This window comes from Puntigrus tetrazona, chromosome 21 (genome assembly GCF_018831695.1).
Source record: "Puntigrus tetrazona isolate hp1 chromosome 21, ASM1883169v1, whole genome shotgun sequence".
NCBI classification, from domain to species: Eukaryota; Metazoa; Chordata; class Actinopteri; order Cypriniformes; family Cyprinidae; genus Puntigrus; species Puntigrus tetrazona.
This window is the reverse complement of record NC_056719.1, coordinates 6907653-6924742: the sequence shown is the minus strand read 5'-3', so window position 1 is coordinate 6924742 and position 17090 is coordinate 6907653. Positions and strand designations below refer to the sequence as shown.

The 17090-nt window shown below is 38.0% G+C and overlaps 2 protein-coding genes across 2 annotated transcripts; both read right to left on the bottom strand.

The window, feature by feature from the left end:
• Positions 1-107: 107 nt before the first annotated feature.
• On the bottom strand, positions 108-8587 carry LOC122326102 (dihydrolipoyllysine-residue acetyltransferase component of pyruvate dehydrogenase complex, mitochondrial-like). The gene is given in 16 exon segments (XM_043220791.1): positions 108-1320; positions 1431-1567; positions 2194-2356; positions 2480-2598; positions 2696-2803; positions 2917-2993; positions 2996-3026; positions 4039-4106; positions 4233-4386; positions 4933-5108; positions 5390-5516; positions 5899-6052; positions 6371-6495; positions 6765-6866; positions 8143-8213; positions 8216-8587. Coding segments are annotated over 16 exon segments (1941 nt in total). The 5' UTR covers positions 8415-8587; the 3' UTR covers positions 108-1190.
• A 473-nt stretch (positions 8588-9060) lies between these two features.
• Positions 9061-15185, bottom strand: LOC122326099 (centromere/kinetochore protein zw10 homolog). The gene is made up of 16 exons (XM_043220788.1): positions 14984-15185; positions 14076-14210; positions 13875-13976; positions 13605-13682; positions 13210-13369; positions 12604-12759; positions 12307-12501; positions 11515-11651; positions 11257-11439; positions 10922-11160; positions 10738-10809; positions 10487-10650; positions 10084-10214; positions 9816-9947; positions 9530-9732; positions 9061-9393 (listed from the first exon to the last, which is right to left on the bottom strand). Exons 1-16 carry the CDS (start codon positions 15086-15088, stop codon positions 9270-9272), a joined length of 2316 nt encoding a protein of 771 aa, XP_043076723.1. The 5' UTR covers positions 15089-15185; the 3' UTR covers positions 9061-9269.
• Between the last annotated feature and the right edge of the window lie 1905 nt (positions 15186-17090).

Here is a 17090-nt window from a genome sequence, read left to right as displayed (position 1 = left end):
TATAGAAATGTACTTAAATGTAAACGAGTAAATAATACGTTGCATGACATTGTAGGCCAGTAAGATTAAAACAAGTAATCCTTATAGAAACAACAATGTGCAACATATAATATTTAAATGTCTATCTTGTTTATTCTTTCTCATTTTTTTCCTTTCATATTATATATATTGATATAATATCCTCATGGAAAAGTTTGTCCTAATTGCACTGACTGCATGTCAAAACAACCTGTATAAGCTGTTTTTTTTTTTTTTTTTTTTTTTTTCTAGAAGATACAAATAGGTATATCCTTTCTAGTGTTTTAATCCATTTGGGAACCTCTCTTTTGTTTCTCCATAGGTTTATTTATAACAGCAGTTCACCCCATGAATTGTGCGTTATTCATTAAAGAATGACTTGGAAAATATAACAATTTAAAAAGAAATACCAAGGTGCTATAAACAGGAGCAAAGGCACCACTGTGCTTTGTGTGGAGTGAGAGATGTAATAAATAAAACTGCCTATATCAAAACTCTGCCCACATACCAAGAGAGTCTCAATGAAACAACCATCATGAATGCACCAGATATTTAACTCGTGGAGTGACAGTCCAAATGTATGACTACTATGCAGCAATACAGAAAATAAACCTATGCACTGAATAATGTGTCATAAATAAAATTTCAATTGTAGTCAGACAATATTTGGCACACACATCCCCAGATCTCATCACGGTTTTTCTTGTATAGAAAGGATACTCATATTGTGCCAACGAATGTGCCATTGATACATGGAAACAAGTCAAAGCTTGCAGGTATAGACCATAAGACTTGGCCATGGACACAGACATTATTCTTTGATCTAAATGGCAAACACAGACTTACGGTTGTAACAATATCCTGAAGAAAGATGAAAACCCTTGCATTATCCAGCATTATCTTCTGAAACTACAGAAAATGACCTTAACAATCACTTACAACTTTGGGTTGAGAGGTTACTTCAGGCTTTAGGAAACGATATTGGAAAAATATAGCATATGAAAGGGAGTATGTGAGTGAGAAGGAAAATAAAAAAAATGAAGGGAGAGAACCACCTGTTATAATTCCCAGGGAAATATAAGCATATAACCAATGAGAGAGACCTCTCCAAATCTTAAAGTCCACTGTTTCTTTTTTTTTCTTCTGGGGCCACGACCATTTAAACTTGCTGCTCACAGGAGCATGGTGAAGGGTTTCTCCAGGAACTTGCGGAACTCGGCCAGCCACTGTGCCCCAACAGCGCCATCTACCACCCTGTGATCACAGCTCAGAGTCACAGACATCATGCTCGCCACATCAAACCTGCGAGACACACACAAAAAACATGAACTGACTGGAGAAACGGTTTTAAAATGCCATGTATATTAGTAAGGCTGATGGTAAATTAACGTCCGTCTATTTCCATTGCTTACCCTTTCTCGTTGTCTGCAGGCAGCAGTCTCTTTTCTGAGCCACCCACAGCCAGAATGCAGGCTTGAGGAGGGTTAATAATAGCTGAAAAATGCTTGATGCCATACATGCCCAGATTGGATATAGTGAAGGTGCCACCCTGGGAAAACCAAAAATGTTTTAGAAAAATGAAGGAAAAAAAAACCCCACAAAAAATATTAATGCTTATTCTTCATCATCTTTATAGTAAAAAAAAATGTGCAGTTAATAAGTTATTAGTCTAAAACAGGACTCAATGTGGGGCGCGCGGTCCGGAGAACTGTATGACTGTATCCGTTTAATTTAACTTTACTCCAAAAATATGAACTTAGGCTACCTGAAAATACTCTCTCACGCATGCATGGTTTAAAAATCACCAAATAGTTATGAAATAGCCTGTGAAAAGTACAGCCGCTCATATACGATAATATCGGGTATTGTTGATCACACAGGCTGGCGATATGACGATATGAAAAATGTACATATTGCCCAACCCTAATATATACACATACATAGATACACACATTGTTAGGTCTGTATAAAAACAATAGAAGTCTATCAAAGTACTCACAAATATAGCAAAACAAACGTGTGTGTATACTAATTACAATAATTTTTTTTTTTAGTAAAGTTGTTTATTTAAAATGTTAAATTTCAAGTGTTAAGAAAGGTACAGGTTGTTACAAAAAAACACAGCATAAAATCATTATTTCTTATATGTTTTAACAGACCATCTAAAACGCTCACCTGGAATTCATGGGGTTGTAGTTTTCCCTCTCGTGCTTTAGTAGCTAACGTGGTTACGTCTTTGCTTATAGACGCAAGGCCCTTAATATGGGCATTAAATACAATGGGAGTGATTAGACCCACGGGTGTACTGACTGCGACACTAACATCCACCACATGATTTCTGTGCAAAGAGGACAAAAAAAGCATTTGATTTTAATTCAAATGACACATCAGTTACTTTACATTCACTGATAATTGACCTCAAACGGTTAAGAGTAGAATTGCATTGTGGGAGTCCACTCACTGTCTGATGACTGTGTCCATCCAAGAGGAGTTGGCCTCTGGCACCTTTAAACAGGCCAGAGCCGAGGCCTTGATGATGAAGTCATTGACCGAGAGTTTGACATTTTCTGCTTTCACCTCCTGATCGCGAGGAAAAGGTACAGTCTAAATTAGGAATACTATAACGTAATGCGGAGTTCACTACCACGTCACGATCATCTGAACAGAGTTCACTCACAGCATTGAGTTCTTTCCTGAGTTCAAGAACTTGGTCCATGTTCACATCGATAGACAAATAATAGTGAGGAATAGTCTGCTTCGACTGCATCAACCTCTGGGCAATCACCTAGACAGAAGAGCAGTAAGGAGACAGGCAGGGAACAGAGCGTTAAGGGTAACATAAAAGCCTTTACGTTTGCATAGTGAGTATAAAGTGGTTTCTGTGGTGAGTGGACTCACTTTGCGGATGTTGCTGATGGGGATGTCAGTGAAGGTTCCTGTAGGTACAGCAGCAAAAGCAGGGGCAGGGCTGGGGTGGGAGCAGCAGGGGTAGGAGCAGCAGCTGGTGTCTGGTGGCATTAAACAAATATTTGTAAAACAATGAGCAGAAAAAAAATGAAAAAGAAAAATGCTTTCAGACTACTTAAAATGCAATATACCTTAATATATATTACAGAAATCTACAGATTTGCATATTCTAAACTGATCTGCAAAAAAAAAAAAAAAAAAAAAAAAAAAAAAAAAAAAAAAAAAATATTAAATAAATTTGGCAATATATTTCATAAATCAACTTGCTAGGGATGGGGTCCAGTGCTATTCTAGTTTTACTTATATGATATTAATATTTTTAATTAGCCATGAATTAGCCTTTTTTTATTAGCGTTACTTACATTTTTAATAGTTTTAGTGGGGATTTATGACAAAGGTGGTGAGAGAATTAAAAAAAACTTTGACGTGGCAGGAATTCTGTGGAATTTTGTGCTGCATTATGATACATAGACTTTCTCAAAGGCTTTTTATTATTGGGAAAGAAAACCCTGCCAGTTGACTAAAATTTTAAATGCTATTATTGTGTATTAACTACACACGACAATAATTTGAGAAACATCACAGTATTTTTTTGTTCATGCAATGAAAGTCATTTAAAACAGCTTTGTTACCAACAATCTTCAAAAATACCTTATTGTACGTTGCACAAAAGAAAGTAAATCACAGGTTTGAAATCAAAGACAAAAACTGTTCTCTCTATGAATGGGCCTTTGAATAAAAAGTTCTCACATTTTTTTCATAAATTTTTTAACATTAATTTCTTATTCACTGAACTGTTCTTTGCGACACTTGTGTATTATTGCCACAAACTTATACAGCAGCACTTTCTTCCCCATTATCTTGAATTTCAGTACATAACTGCTTTTATGGAGTTGCTGCCCTGAATCATATTTGTCAACATGAATGAAATCTAAGATGACCTACAGGTCTAGGGGCCAGTGCATTGATCATGTTGTGTTTTCATAAAGTTAAACTTAAAGCCCTCATAAAAACAAAGTTTTTTTGGATCTGGTGGCATGAAATTTGACTTACTGGAGTAAGCTTAGGTGGAACGAAACTGTCAATATCTTTCCTGGTGACTCTGCCGTCTGGTCCAGTTCCTACAGACATAATATATGCATTATCCCATTTTAGTGAACCACCCATAATGATACAAGTAAAATAAAGAAGTAACACTAATGCCAGAAGGACATCTCCCAACATTATTCAAGTCGAACTGCTCCTACCTGTGACCTGGGCAATGTCAATTCCCTTCTCTGCAGCCAGCTTCTTGGCTAGAGGACTGGCGAACACCCTTCCCTTCCTAGGGGCAGCAGGGGCGGCTGGAGCAGCGGCGGGTGCCGGGGTGGGAGCTGCTGGAGCTGGTGATGGGGTGGCCACCTGAGAAATGCAGTACAGATTAAAGTTTCCTGTGTAAACACCATCTAAAATCAGCATTATTATTTTTTGTTACGTTATAAAAACTGATGAGAAGACATTATGTTTGGTGTGGTTTGTTGTAGCTGTAGTTCAGCAGTTAGAGCACATGCTATATACATAACCCATAACTATATAAGAATTTCTAAATAAAATAAAATATCTTAATATCTAGCCAAAATCCATCCTGCGCTTTGTTGTACAGCCACTCCCACAAAACTGACATGGCATGATCGCAGAATTTCAAAACACTGCAAACATATCAAAATGAACTTTCACTTTTAGTTACAGCAAAAAACTGTTGATATAACACTGGCGTTAAAACATGACCTTGAATTTCCAGCAGCCTTTAGGTGGTCACATATAAAGTATATTATATCACATTGTGCAATTGCAACTCAAAATGAACAATAAATGCCTGCTGTTATTGTTAATCTTAATCAATAGCATTAAGTGTGCATAATTAACATTATTAATAATTACATAAACAGTAGAGTCAGAGCTCTTTACCGGTGTGGGAGCGGGAGGTGGGCTTGCAGCCACCCCTGTCTCTACATAGTCAGCAAACGTGCTAATGTCGGATTCCTTTTCCACAATGATGCAGAGAGGAGTGCCGAGGGGAACATCCCGGGTGCCCTCAGCAATCAATATCTTAGCCAGGTAACCCTCCTCCTGTACCTCAAAACCTGAAAACCACAAGAGGAAATCACATGAAGTTTAAGTATGGTTCATGCGTATTGATTTAACTGTGTTTATATAAATATGCACTACCATTAAAAAGCTTGGGGTCAGTATATTTTTAATACTTCTATTTAGCAAGGATGCATTAAACATTTTTTTTTTACAATATTTTACAACTGCTATCAACCTTAAAAAAGCATAAAGCATACCAAATCAGCGTATTAGAACGATTTCTCTAATTAGAAATTGTTATCGATATGTTTAAAGAAAAGAATTGACAGGTTACCGATTGTTGCCTTATCGGTCTCGATTTCAGCCAGCAGGTCTCCCTCACCGAGTTTCTCACCCACCTTCTTCTCCCAGCGCTGCACAGTGCCCATAGTCATGGTGGGGGAGAGAGCTGGGAGAAGAATCTAATGAAAGCAAGACAGAAAGTCAATAACAGCATGTAATACTATGACTGCTTATACTTAAACTAGGGCGGTATACATGTATCAATATATCATGTGCATCCCGTCAGTAAAGCTAGTTCCTTGATTAGCGGGAAATCTCCATTAGCTGTTTTAGCGGTTAATCTCCATTAGCTCTGGAGCCGTTCAGTTTTGCGGGTGATTCATTGGGTTAGCTTTCATTTACCGCTAATCAAAGAACCGGCTTTATTGACAAGATGCGCATGAATATATCGCCCAGCCGAACTTAAACTGCCCAATATCCCAAATAAGTACTTCATCAGTTTTACTTCAGAACTAGTAATTCAGCTTGTAGTCATTTTCATATCTGGTCAACATCTCATACCTTCATGTGAGGTGGGTAGGAGCTCCCAGGAACCTGTGGAGAAGCAGGAGCAGCCGCAGGCGCTGATGGAGGGGGAGGGGCAGCTGCAGGCACAGGGGCGGAGCTAGCGATTTTATCCAATGTAAGGTCTTTAAATGCAGGGATGAGGTCAGGACTAAAAGTCAAAAGATAGATGATGTATATTAGTTTGAAAAAGATCAAACATAAATCCTATTTCACACACACAGTTGTCAAACATGCAATTTTATGCTTTCATAAAAAGCCAAGGCACAGGATCGTTTAGGTGCATCACTAAGCACCATTTCTCTGTGGTACCACAAAATTGATTGGAAGGTTTCCTCTCATCAGTTCAAGCATGGCAAGTTTACGCTGTCATTTTAAATGATTAAGAACATCGTGCAATATGTGCACAGCAAACAGCAGATCGTGTTATGCTCAGTATCTTGGCAGTGCAGGTAAAAATGATGCTTACTTGTCAACTGTAATACAAATGACGGCTCCAATGGGTACATCTCTTGTACCCTGAGGCACCAAGATCTTGGCAAGGTAGCACTCCTCCAGAATTTCAAATCCAACCGTAGCCTTATCTGTTTCAACCTGACCAAATCAAGACAGAACAGGTAGAGTTCAAAATGATACCATGGGGCTGTTGAGAGTTTGATCTGACTGGTTAATAAGATGTTACGAGGTGCCATGCTCCATACTGCGGCCTCATTACTATATCAGATGTACACTGATATACCAAAAACATCAATTCTTACTTAATTTTGTCATCACTGTAAAAAAAAATTATTAAATGTAATAATAAAAAACTAAATATTGATAGTAGTAGTTATATTTTTGATAAAAAGCTAAATGTGCCTCACCTCAGCGATCAAATCTCCCTCATTGATTTTGTCACCTTCTTTCTTCTCCCAGCGCGCAATAGTGCCCATCTGCATAGTGGGGGATAAAGCAGGTAGTTCCACCTGTAACAAAATAAACCGTGTTATATTTTCAGGAAGTTGTGTATGTTTCATGAGAATGAATTTAAGTTCTCCTCATGGAATGTAACACACTGACAGTCAGAAGTCAGGGAATAATTAAAGGGTTACTCCACCCCAAAAAGAAAATTCTGTCATTTATCACTTACAGCCATGTTGTTTCAAACCCATAAAAGCTTTGTTTGTCTTCAGAGCACAATTTAAGATATTTAGGGAGTTCAATTAAGATTATTTTAGGCTTGTGACTGTTCCATTGAGTAACAAACACCGTCAAGGGCCAGAAAAATATGAAAGACATCATCAGAATAGTCAATCTGCCATCAGTGTTTCATCTGAATTTCATGAAGCTAAGAGAATACTTTTTATATGCAAAGAATGACTTCTGATTAGGTTGATCATGTAACACAGAAGACTGAAGTAATGGCTGCTGAAAATTCAGCTTCACTATCACAGGAAAAGAATGACATTATTGTGAGCATAAGAGACTTCTTTTGGGATGATTCAAAATCTAAATAGTTCCAATATGTCTGCAATGTAAATGATCTGCCCTGAAATGGAGATTCAACAGTTCTGTTGCTGTTTACTGCCATATAAGTTCTTGATATTCAGGATTCCCTCAACTTCTAATTCTAATTCATAAACGACTTCTTCCTACCCTTTATTTATTTAATTTAGTAAATTTATTATATATTTTTTAAAAAAGGATTTTAATTAATTTATGAAGACTAACAGCAATTTCAAGTTGATAAAAAAAAAAAAAAAGTTTACAGCTGAGCAGTAACATAATGTAATAAATATAGACCAATAACACCTTTCTTATAATTTAATTATTTTCCTAGCATGGAGATCTATGATTGAGGGCAACAAGGACCCCTGACACCTCACAGAATTCATGACATATATATAACTACAGCCATGCTTTAACATCTTGAAGGTGACACCAACAGAAGAAACGCACTGATGCGCTATACCAGTACTCAGTTCACCCCCAAATGTTTAAACTTTATTCTCCATAATGATGTCCAAATCTGTACGACTTCATTTATTCCGTGGAGCCCAAAAGAGATGACAGATGGCGCAATGAAAGTAAACGATGACTGATGACTGTCACTATGTAAAAAACGATTGCGGTGTAGAGGCCAAAAGCGACTGAGTCTGTCCGTCTCCAACATTTACTCTTGTGCTCCACAGTATAAAAAAAAAAAAAAAAAAAAAAAAGCAAGCAAAGCTGTACATTATACTATTAATTAGCTTAGCTTACCTTCTGGTGTGGTGGCAGACTGTACACTCGCATGCTTTGACTGAAACTAGCCGCCTGGCTTCGCAAGACCAAGATCTGTTACTGAGGATGCTGTTGAACATACGCCGACCGTGACACAAGCTCCGGGCCCGGGCCGGGCCGCTGGAGTGGTATCGCTTGAGATGATGGCATGATAGCGGTCCGGATCGTGGACTAGCAGCAGCAGGGCCCGACAGGACACTGGGCCGGGCGAGCCTGGCACAGGGACGCACTCGCAGCGCTAAACGCAACATTCTGAACGTGAATACCCCTGTAAAACCACGCTGGATTTGAGTAAGGCCACTCTGGTATCAGAATATCTGACACCTGTACTAGAAGTGGCGGTCTATTCCCCCCTAAACGTACCGAACAACCTCACTTTCCAATGACCTCCCTACTCCAAAACATCCCACTTTACGACAGTCTCCTTCGCTTCGTCCTCCTGGTGACGCACTAGGGTTGCCAGATACATTTTATGATCTACAAAACCTCCCGTTCAAGACTTCTCATGACTGAGTGAATAACATTTGTTGCAAATTCATAAACACGACGTGCTTAATTAACACGTCCTTGACTTAGCATCTGGAGATTATCAAATGAAAGAGGTATTTTATTAATACGATGTATCATTTTGAGGATTCTGCGACTGTAATTTTAAATACATGGCAACCTTCAAGCTGTCAAAGCCGGTGCCGTAAACTGTCAAGCAAGCGCTGACGTAAAAGTGCCGCCAAATAAAAGTTTAACTATGCACACCTATCTTCTATTACTAATGTATCGAGACTTAAATTAATATGACCCTCTTCTATTCTTAATTATATTCTTAATTATTTTAACTAAAACACGCGCTCCCTCGTGTTGTTTCAACCCTCTAAGAAAAAAAATAATTGATTACACAGCTTAAAACATCACTATATGCAATTGCTGCATTTTATTGAGGTATTTTTCAAGTATTAATTCATATACTGATAACAGGGCATACTGATAAGAGAGCAGGCATGTGCTTAGAAAAGCATTTATTGTAATGCATCTTTCAGCAACATAGAAAAATATAGAATACAATATGTAAGGAAAAGCCCCAAGTAGCGTTATTTTGCATTGGTCTTGGTTTATTTGACGATTTTAGCGAGGGCTGCTGCTCGTCTCTCTGTGTTCTTGAACAGGGCTCGAATGAGGCTCTTCATCTCATTACAGGAGAACTCCACTGCAAGAGGTCCTTTCCCCTCTGCCCACCTAAACAAGAGGAAGAATACGTTTAACGTGAGCTCCAATGAAATCTATGAACTCAACACATAATCCTAAAAAATATAATGAAAACCTAATAAGATCCCATAAAATTAACCATATATAAACAATTAAGTGTCATCACCTGTCCACAATCTCCTGTAGATTAGCATTTAGCACCATGGAGATCTCTTTTAAGGTCATCCATTTCTTAACATACACTGGAACCTCTTCTTGATATTTTTTGTTCTTGTTTTCATCCGGCAATGGATTAAAGACCAGCGGTCCTTCTTCTATGATGGTTTGACACAGTGTTCTCAGTCGCTCACCATCCACGTTAGAGATGTCCTGGAATGAGAGCACTTGGTTTACACCTCGAAACGTTAAGTGGTGTCACCAAACAACAGCAGCAGCATTACGCATTGCCTTACCTCCAACATCATAATTTTGTTAATCAGCTCTGATATTGCAGTATTGAGGAGAGTCCCGATGGCTTTGCAGTATATGTTCACAGGCAAGACGTCTTGCCAAACCTTTCCCAATCTCCTCAGCTGGTGAATTACCTAAAATACACAACATAAAAATAAAAAGTGACAAGCACTCGAGGCACAATATGCTTATATACTGTTATCCAAGTACAACGAGCAAAAGCTTCTATTGTTTATTTAAGGACAGTGAATTTGTGGTGCTTGATCGTACTTGTCTGATAGCTTTGCTGGCTACAGAGTAATTGTCTTCGTCATCCAAGTTGGAGAAGTTACGTGCAGTGGACAGTCTCTCCAACATCTCAGCTTTTTGAACGTTCATTTGTGCCACAAAGCATCGGGCACCTTGTTTAATAATAGAAAGAAAACCCTTGAACATTGCTATTTACACTACTGTTCAAACGGTTAGATTTTTTTCTTCTTTGTATTTAATTAAAAATACAGTAAAAATAGTATAATAATATTTTAGTGTAGTATAATTTAATAATAATGTTTTTTTAAATTCAATTATAGTTTGATTTTGAAACAAACTACACGTAATTGCAATGCATTGTTAATTGTATACATTTCTTATTGACAAGTTTGAACTGTATCATAAAATGTCAGTGCACCCTCACCTAGTCTTCTGAAGCCTGGGACCAAGTCTACAAAATAAGCCACTCCGTCTTTCAAAGGAAGGTGAGGTTTAAACTGGAAACCCAAGGTTAAAAGGTGGTGAGCGATGAACATGCAGTTATTGTGTTGAATTGCAGCCAAGTGAGGCAACTTCAGGAAGTTGTCCCTAAGTTATGAAAACAGAATCACATTAAAAACAAATAAACAAACAGTACACCAAGAATACTGCTATTTTAGAGAAAAAACGACTTGCTTGTGATATGTAGGCACGACATCGTAGAACAGGTGAAAAATGTTTCGGACCGTGTAGAAAAGCTGGACTGCACTGCAAAAATAAATACAACAAATTTATGAAGTTAAGCAATTACAGCTTCCACACAGAGATAAAAGCATACCGCATCTGCTTGATTGTAGTGTCTGTAATGCCTACTACGTACCATTGGGGGGAGCTGCCCACTGCCTCAGACAGAGTCTGAATGGCAAGCTCAAGGAGCTGCTGCACTGACTCACTAATGCGACACACAGGAAGGCACAGAGTGTTGGGACTCAGCTGCTTCTGGTTTTCCAGGCTCTGCTGATCGTAATGGCCACTTTTCTTATTAGACTCCTTCCTTTCCTTCTCTCCTCCACTGGGATTCGGTAGTTTAGGGATAGAGAGTTTATACTCTGGAGTGATCTGGGTGTGAAGAGCATACAGAAGAATCAAGTGTAACTAAAAAAAAAAAAATCTTTTAAAGCTTAATTGACATTAGAGAATTTAAAGAGCCCTTACTTTCACTGTGTTGTGCATCTCAGATGTCATCAGCTTCCGCGCAGCCACGATGACATCTTGGCATTTTTTGCTTGCGAAGTGGCAGTTGATGTTCCTGGCATATTTCAAGAGGTCCGTCGAGTCCCCTGCGAGGTAGCCCATTTCTTTCAGACTGTTCTCAAAATCTTCTGTCTGTTTGATAACCTGAGAATACAATTGTATAGTATTACAAAGAATGCTGCACAGTTCTCATATGCCGACAGATCCTTGCAGCCATACCTCACTATACTCAGCTAGCTGACTACTGTTAGCTGGTATGGAATGAACCAGGCATTCACGAATGATGCATTCAGACATCTCCTCCCATATCAGGTCTCCTAAAATCTCAGACACTTTCTTTTCATCTATAGACACATCTGAAGAAAGAAAGAAAAAAAAACACCAGTCTACTTGAAGCTTTTTTAAAACCACTTGTTAAAGTGATAAACTAGTGACACCCCCTATAACCGAGTTGCATTTTAAGCCTGAGTCTGACCAATAATAACCTGCATACAGAATCATAACAGTAAATGTGAGTTCACATGCAAAAAACGAAACAGATACTTGTGCATGCTAGAACACACATGATTGGTTCTAGTGTTGTGTAATGTTTACCATATATTTGCTCTATGTGTGTCTTTAAATGTGAATAAAAGTCTAAATTAAATTTGCTTATTTGCTTGGATTAAACTGCTCGATTCATATGGAATAGTTTAACAAGGCCTTAGTTAAAGATTAGTTTGGAAAGACAAGAGCTTGAGTAAATGATGACAGAATATTCATTTAGATTTTTTATCGTATTCATTAAAAATATAAACAATAATAATAATAATAATAAAGTTATATAATAAATAAATGTAATGTGCAGATTTTATGGGGACTTCTAAAACTCAGCTTTACAAAGTTTGAAGTTAACTTAGTAAACAGATAGTTCAGCCAAAAATGTGAATATGCATTGCAAGTATTAGTCACGATAACCCCGTCTACTGTAAACAGAATCAACTTTTTTTTTGGTCACCAAACACAACATACCAAAAAGGTGTTCATGTAGCGTTTTAAGCACGGTGAGCACTTTGGTATAAACCTGGCTGGGATCAGGGTGCTCTGCTTTGGTTTCTGTACACTGCAAGCTCAAGACAGCACCCTGCTCCGGCTGACTGCTCACTTCCACCACCAACGAGGGGTACAGGATCAGAGGCTTCAGCATGTACTTAAACAGCACTTGCCCTAAAGGATTGACAAAGAGTCAGGCAGTTAACTTACAGACCAAACTGTGAACAAATCGATCTAGTGGTACAAATGTGCCGTAACACCAAAACTTATTCTTACCAAAGAGTTTAATCTTTTTATGAAGCTCTCCTTGGATGGAGAGGGCTTGGAGAATGCTGGGGAGAAGAGCATGTGGGACAGATTCATCTCCCTTAGGTCCTCCTCTGTTCAAATGAAGTGCTGTCTTCAGGAAAGACTTCACGCTAGTGAGCTCGGCTGAAAAAAGAAGATCAAAACTAATTAGATCGCCAAACAGAGACAGAACGTTCTTAAAGATACCATTTTTTTCTCTAGTTAGATATCAGCAACAGTATTGTGTATTGTGACATATCTGAGTGATTACTAAAGAAAAAATAGATTAATTGTAGGCTGCGGACTTTTATAGATTTAATCCAATGATTGTTAATCGAATGGAGGCAGATCCGATTGTTGAGTTTGCAGTCGATTACAAGAGAAGGACAGGTTTAAGCGAACTAAATGACTGGAGAGATCCGGCATTTACCACCAGAGACAAGTCTGTCCTTGCACTGGAAGAATAAAATATGACATTTGAAACAAAAGGAAAAAAATGACATTCATGTTTGATTTGGTCACAATAAGATAAACATCATGCATCAGTGACAGGGTGAATTTCATTTCATACCAACTTTAAAGTAAAATAGTTACTTTTAGTGGAAGGCAATTTCCAGACTGCCAGTTTCTGCCACTCTTCCCCAAGGTGATAGATGAGATTCTCTCTTTGTATTGTGATCTCTGAGCTGAGGGCCCGAACTAAAGGCAACTCTGTGTCTTTCCAGGATTTCAGGGCATCCACACAAGCTCGCGCCTGCATAACGAAACAGGAACATGTGATTAAGACACTGCATAGTAACTCATAGAGCTATTAACTCACCAAAATGCTATTCAAATTAAATAAACGATATGCCAATGAATCACATTTAAGATGTCGAACTGGAGGAACATTTTTAAATCATAAATAAATTAAATATACAATTAACTAAGCCTGTTAAATTCACATGGTGGTAATGTGATGAATGAATTGAACGTTGATTGTGACTGACCTTTCCATGTTGCTTGGCTGCAATCACATAGTTTTTTTCCTGCAAGGCCCTGTGATACTCCTCTATTGCTGTGTCAAACTATAAGAGCATTTCAAAATAATGACATTTTCTGTTACACAAACCATGTGCCACAGCTTATGTAAACAAGCAAATTATTGTGAACTGTTCTTACATAGCTCACTGCATTACAAGAACACACATGCTTTAAATCGTAAGTCAACTTTATGGTTAGAAAATCCACTAAGCCTATACAAAATCCCAGTAGCATACCTCTTGGAGATGCTGGAGTAGGTCTATAACTGCAGTGTTTTTCTCTAGCTGCTGTTTAAGCTTAGCGTACTCTGTTACGGCATCGTGGAGGTTCTGCTGAACCTGTAAATGCAAACACTTAATTTACATGCTGAACTACCGTAAGAGTTGTTTTTGCATACCGATGCATAACTGTTTATTAACAGTAAAATAAAAAGGTACCTCATTCTCAATGCAGCTTTTTAATAAATCAATGTCTTTGGAAACTGATTCAACTTGGTCCAAAAGCTCCTCTGCTCCCTCCATGCTGGGTATAAACTCAATATATTTTTTATTTATCATATCTGTAACCTCTTCCTGTACGGAGCAAAGAGAGGCCGGTTAAAGACACAGAAACATAAACCAATAATAAACTCACACACACACATACGTGGAGATTGCATTTGTATTTGTTCACTAATACACAAGCATAAACAAACAATCTCTCCGATCGGATAAGAAATATGAATAGGAGAGTTCATTTGATAGATTTAATTCCATTAAGGTTACAAAAAGCCCTAAATTTAATGTCATGCAATTAATGACCTCTTCAGACAAAAACGTCGCAGGTCCCTAAACAAGATCAAGAATAAAACTAGCTTGATGGGGGAAAAAAATAAACCCAGACAGATCTTTTACTTATCTGTGTTTACACCGTCTAAAGACGGGAAAGAACACAAGCACGGGTGAAAGGAGGCTAATCTGTCTGAAGTCAAGAGCCCAGACTGGCACTGACAGCCAACGACATCAGTAGCGTGACACGTCAGCCAGACAATGTCACGACAATACCGCTTTATTCCCGATTAAAACACGAATTAACAAAGTGTTCATTGTCCAGAGGAGCTTGTTACACGTTTGTTATTCTCAAAGTTAAATGAAATCATGACACGAGAAGAGCGTTAGCCTCACTTTGGTTAACGGTCGGCCAATGTAACGTTAACGTTACGCTAACATTATTATCAAAGAGTCAGCGTGCAAACAATCAAAATAATATAATTTTTAAGTAATCCAAAACACCGATTATTTTTACCGTCAAGTTAACTAATATTGAGGTTTTGACAGCTGCTAGCTAACTCCACTACACTGTTTACCTTCGTTTCTTCCACTTTCCGTGACAGTTTGGAGATTTTGCAGGCGAGGTCATCTTTCTCCAGTTTTCCTGAGCTGGCGAGGACTTCTGTCACAAACGACGACATGACGGTAACGGGTAAACGACTGAACGCGCAGGACGGTTTACCGCTTCATGCCACAACCCGCCATTCCGCGCGCAAGGGATGCTGGGAGTCTGTGTCTGTTGGAGAAAAAACAAAGCTGTAGTTGATTTTAAAAAGGGGGCGGCTGGAAATGCTCGCTTCTGTCCGGCGAGGTGCTTTTAAACTATGAAATGAGGTCATTCGGTCATTTTATTAGGGCAGGTTATAGACGAGACAGAAAAACAATGAAATGCGTTAGTTGTTTTGGACTGCTTTGTCTGTTTTAGTGGATATGCAATCATTTCAATTTAACTTCAAGCCAGAATGAAAGTGAATGATTAGTAAACTATTAGTAAAACACATTAAGCATAAGGAATATTAAAAATAACGTTCAGATATCATCAGAGTAAATTTGGTTAACGTTATAGCTGATTTATTTGCTATTGAATATTATAGCTATTGATTTTGGTAACCTGTAATACGGGTTTGCCAGATTTGGTGACCCTTCTGTATGTATTAAGCTGTTCACATCAGACCAAAATGCTTTTTGGGGTTCATAGATAAAGTATACATGACCATATATAATTGAGGTGACTCTAAATCTTTTCTGAGTTAATAGAAATATTTCCTTTGTTAACTTTTAGTACTGCTTTGCTCTCAGCTGTATGTGTGTAGTTGTTTACATCAGACATCATGGTTTTTGAGATAAAACATAAAGATTTTTAGACATAACAAGAGAGAATTTAGGTGTGAAATAGAAGGGGAAACAGATTTCAGTAACTTCTAATACCGCCTTAAAGAGTACGTTGATCCTGCTGTATGTGTGGCGCTGTTCACATCCAGACCAAAATGTTTTCCATAAGTATGAAACAGGAATTTATACATTACCGTGTGAGGTTGGGTAACATTTACAGTCATTCTGTGAAACAGATCTGGTTAACAGACTTCAGTAAGCTTTAATACAGCCATGCTGGATTTGTTGACCCATGAATAAAGTTTACACATCACTAGATTGAATTTTGGTCACATTACAGCTATTGTGCGTGAAATAGAGAGGAGTAACAGATTTTGATTACCTCTACTGCTGCCTTGATGAGTTCTGTGACCCTGCTGAATGTGTGAAGCTGTTCACATCAGATCAAGATGCTTTTGATGACTTTGTGTGACATTACCACTATGTGTTGAGAGGGTACAACCTCCAGTATTGCAGCATATGAAGTTTGAAAGAAAACAAAACAAAACTGACAAATGTTTAAAAAAAGATACAAAGAGTTGGAACTTCGACAATATTCCCAAAACTTTTAAACGCTGTCAAGTTTCATTCTTTCTTTGTGTAATTGGATAAACCATTAAAAGAACAGATCTAACAACCCGAGGCTTATTTCTTTCTATTCTATCAAGGATGACAATCATCTCAAATCGAGGCATTTTCAAAGACCACCAAAAGAGGTGTTTTCATCCCATATAATTATTATATAAGTTTTCATCATGCTCACATATAACACGGTGTGTAGTGGAGATTAGAACCCTGTTCTGTGGCCTAGAGATCTAGCAAACATGCAATCGTGCCATCATTAGCACATCAGTAACTGAACCAGTGCGTAACGTTTACCTTTACATATGCACTGTTAGCATGTGTAATACTGAATATTAAGCAAATGAGCATTGTGACAATGACTAGCCTTTTGTGATTCTGTGACTCTATTTGATTATCTTCATTCTCACCACAAAACGCCTATTCCCTAAAGCCATCCTGTTACTGATGGAGGACAGTAAGTGCCTTTTTCTCTTGAGAACAGAAGATAGCTATTTTAAGATTATTAATTGTATGCATTACTGAGACAAATTAAACTCAAACAAATATTAGTAAAACCGTTCTGATTCTGAATACTTATTGGAGGAGTAAATTAGCCGTTAAACACTCAACTGTGGCCACAGTTCTTTATTAATGCACTATGCCTCTTTGGCAACCATAAGCGGCATATTATTATTAAGGAATTTAATT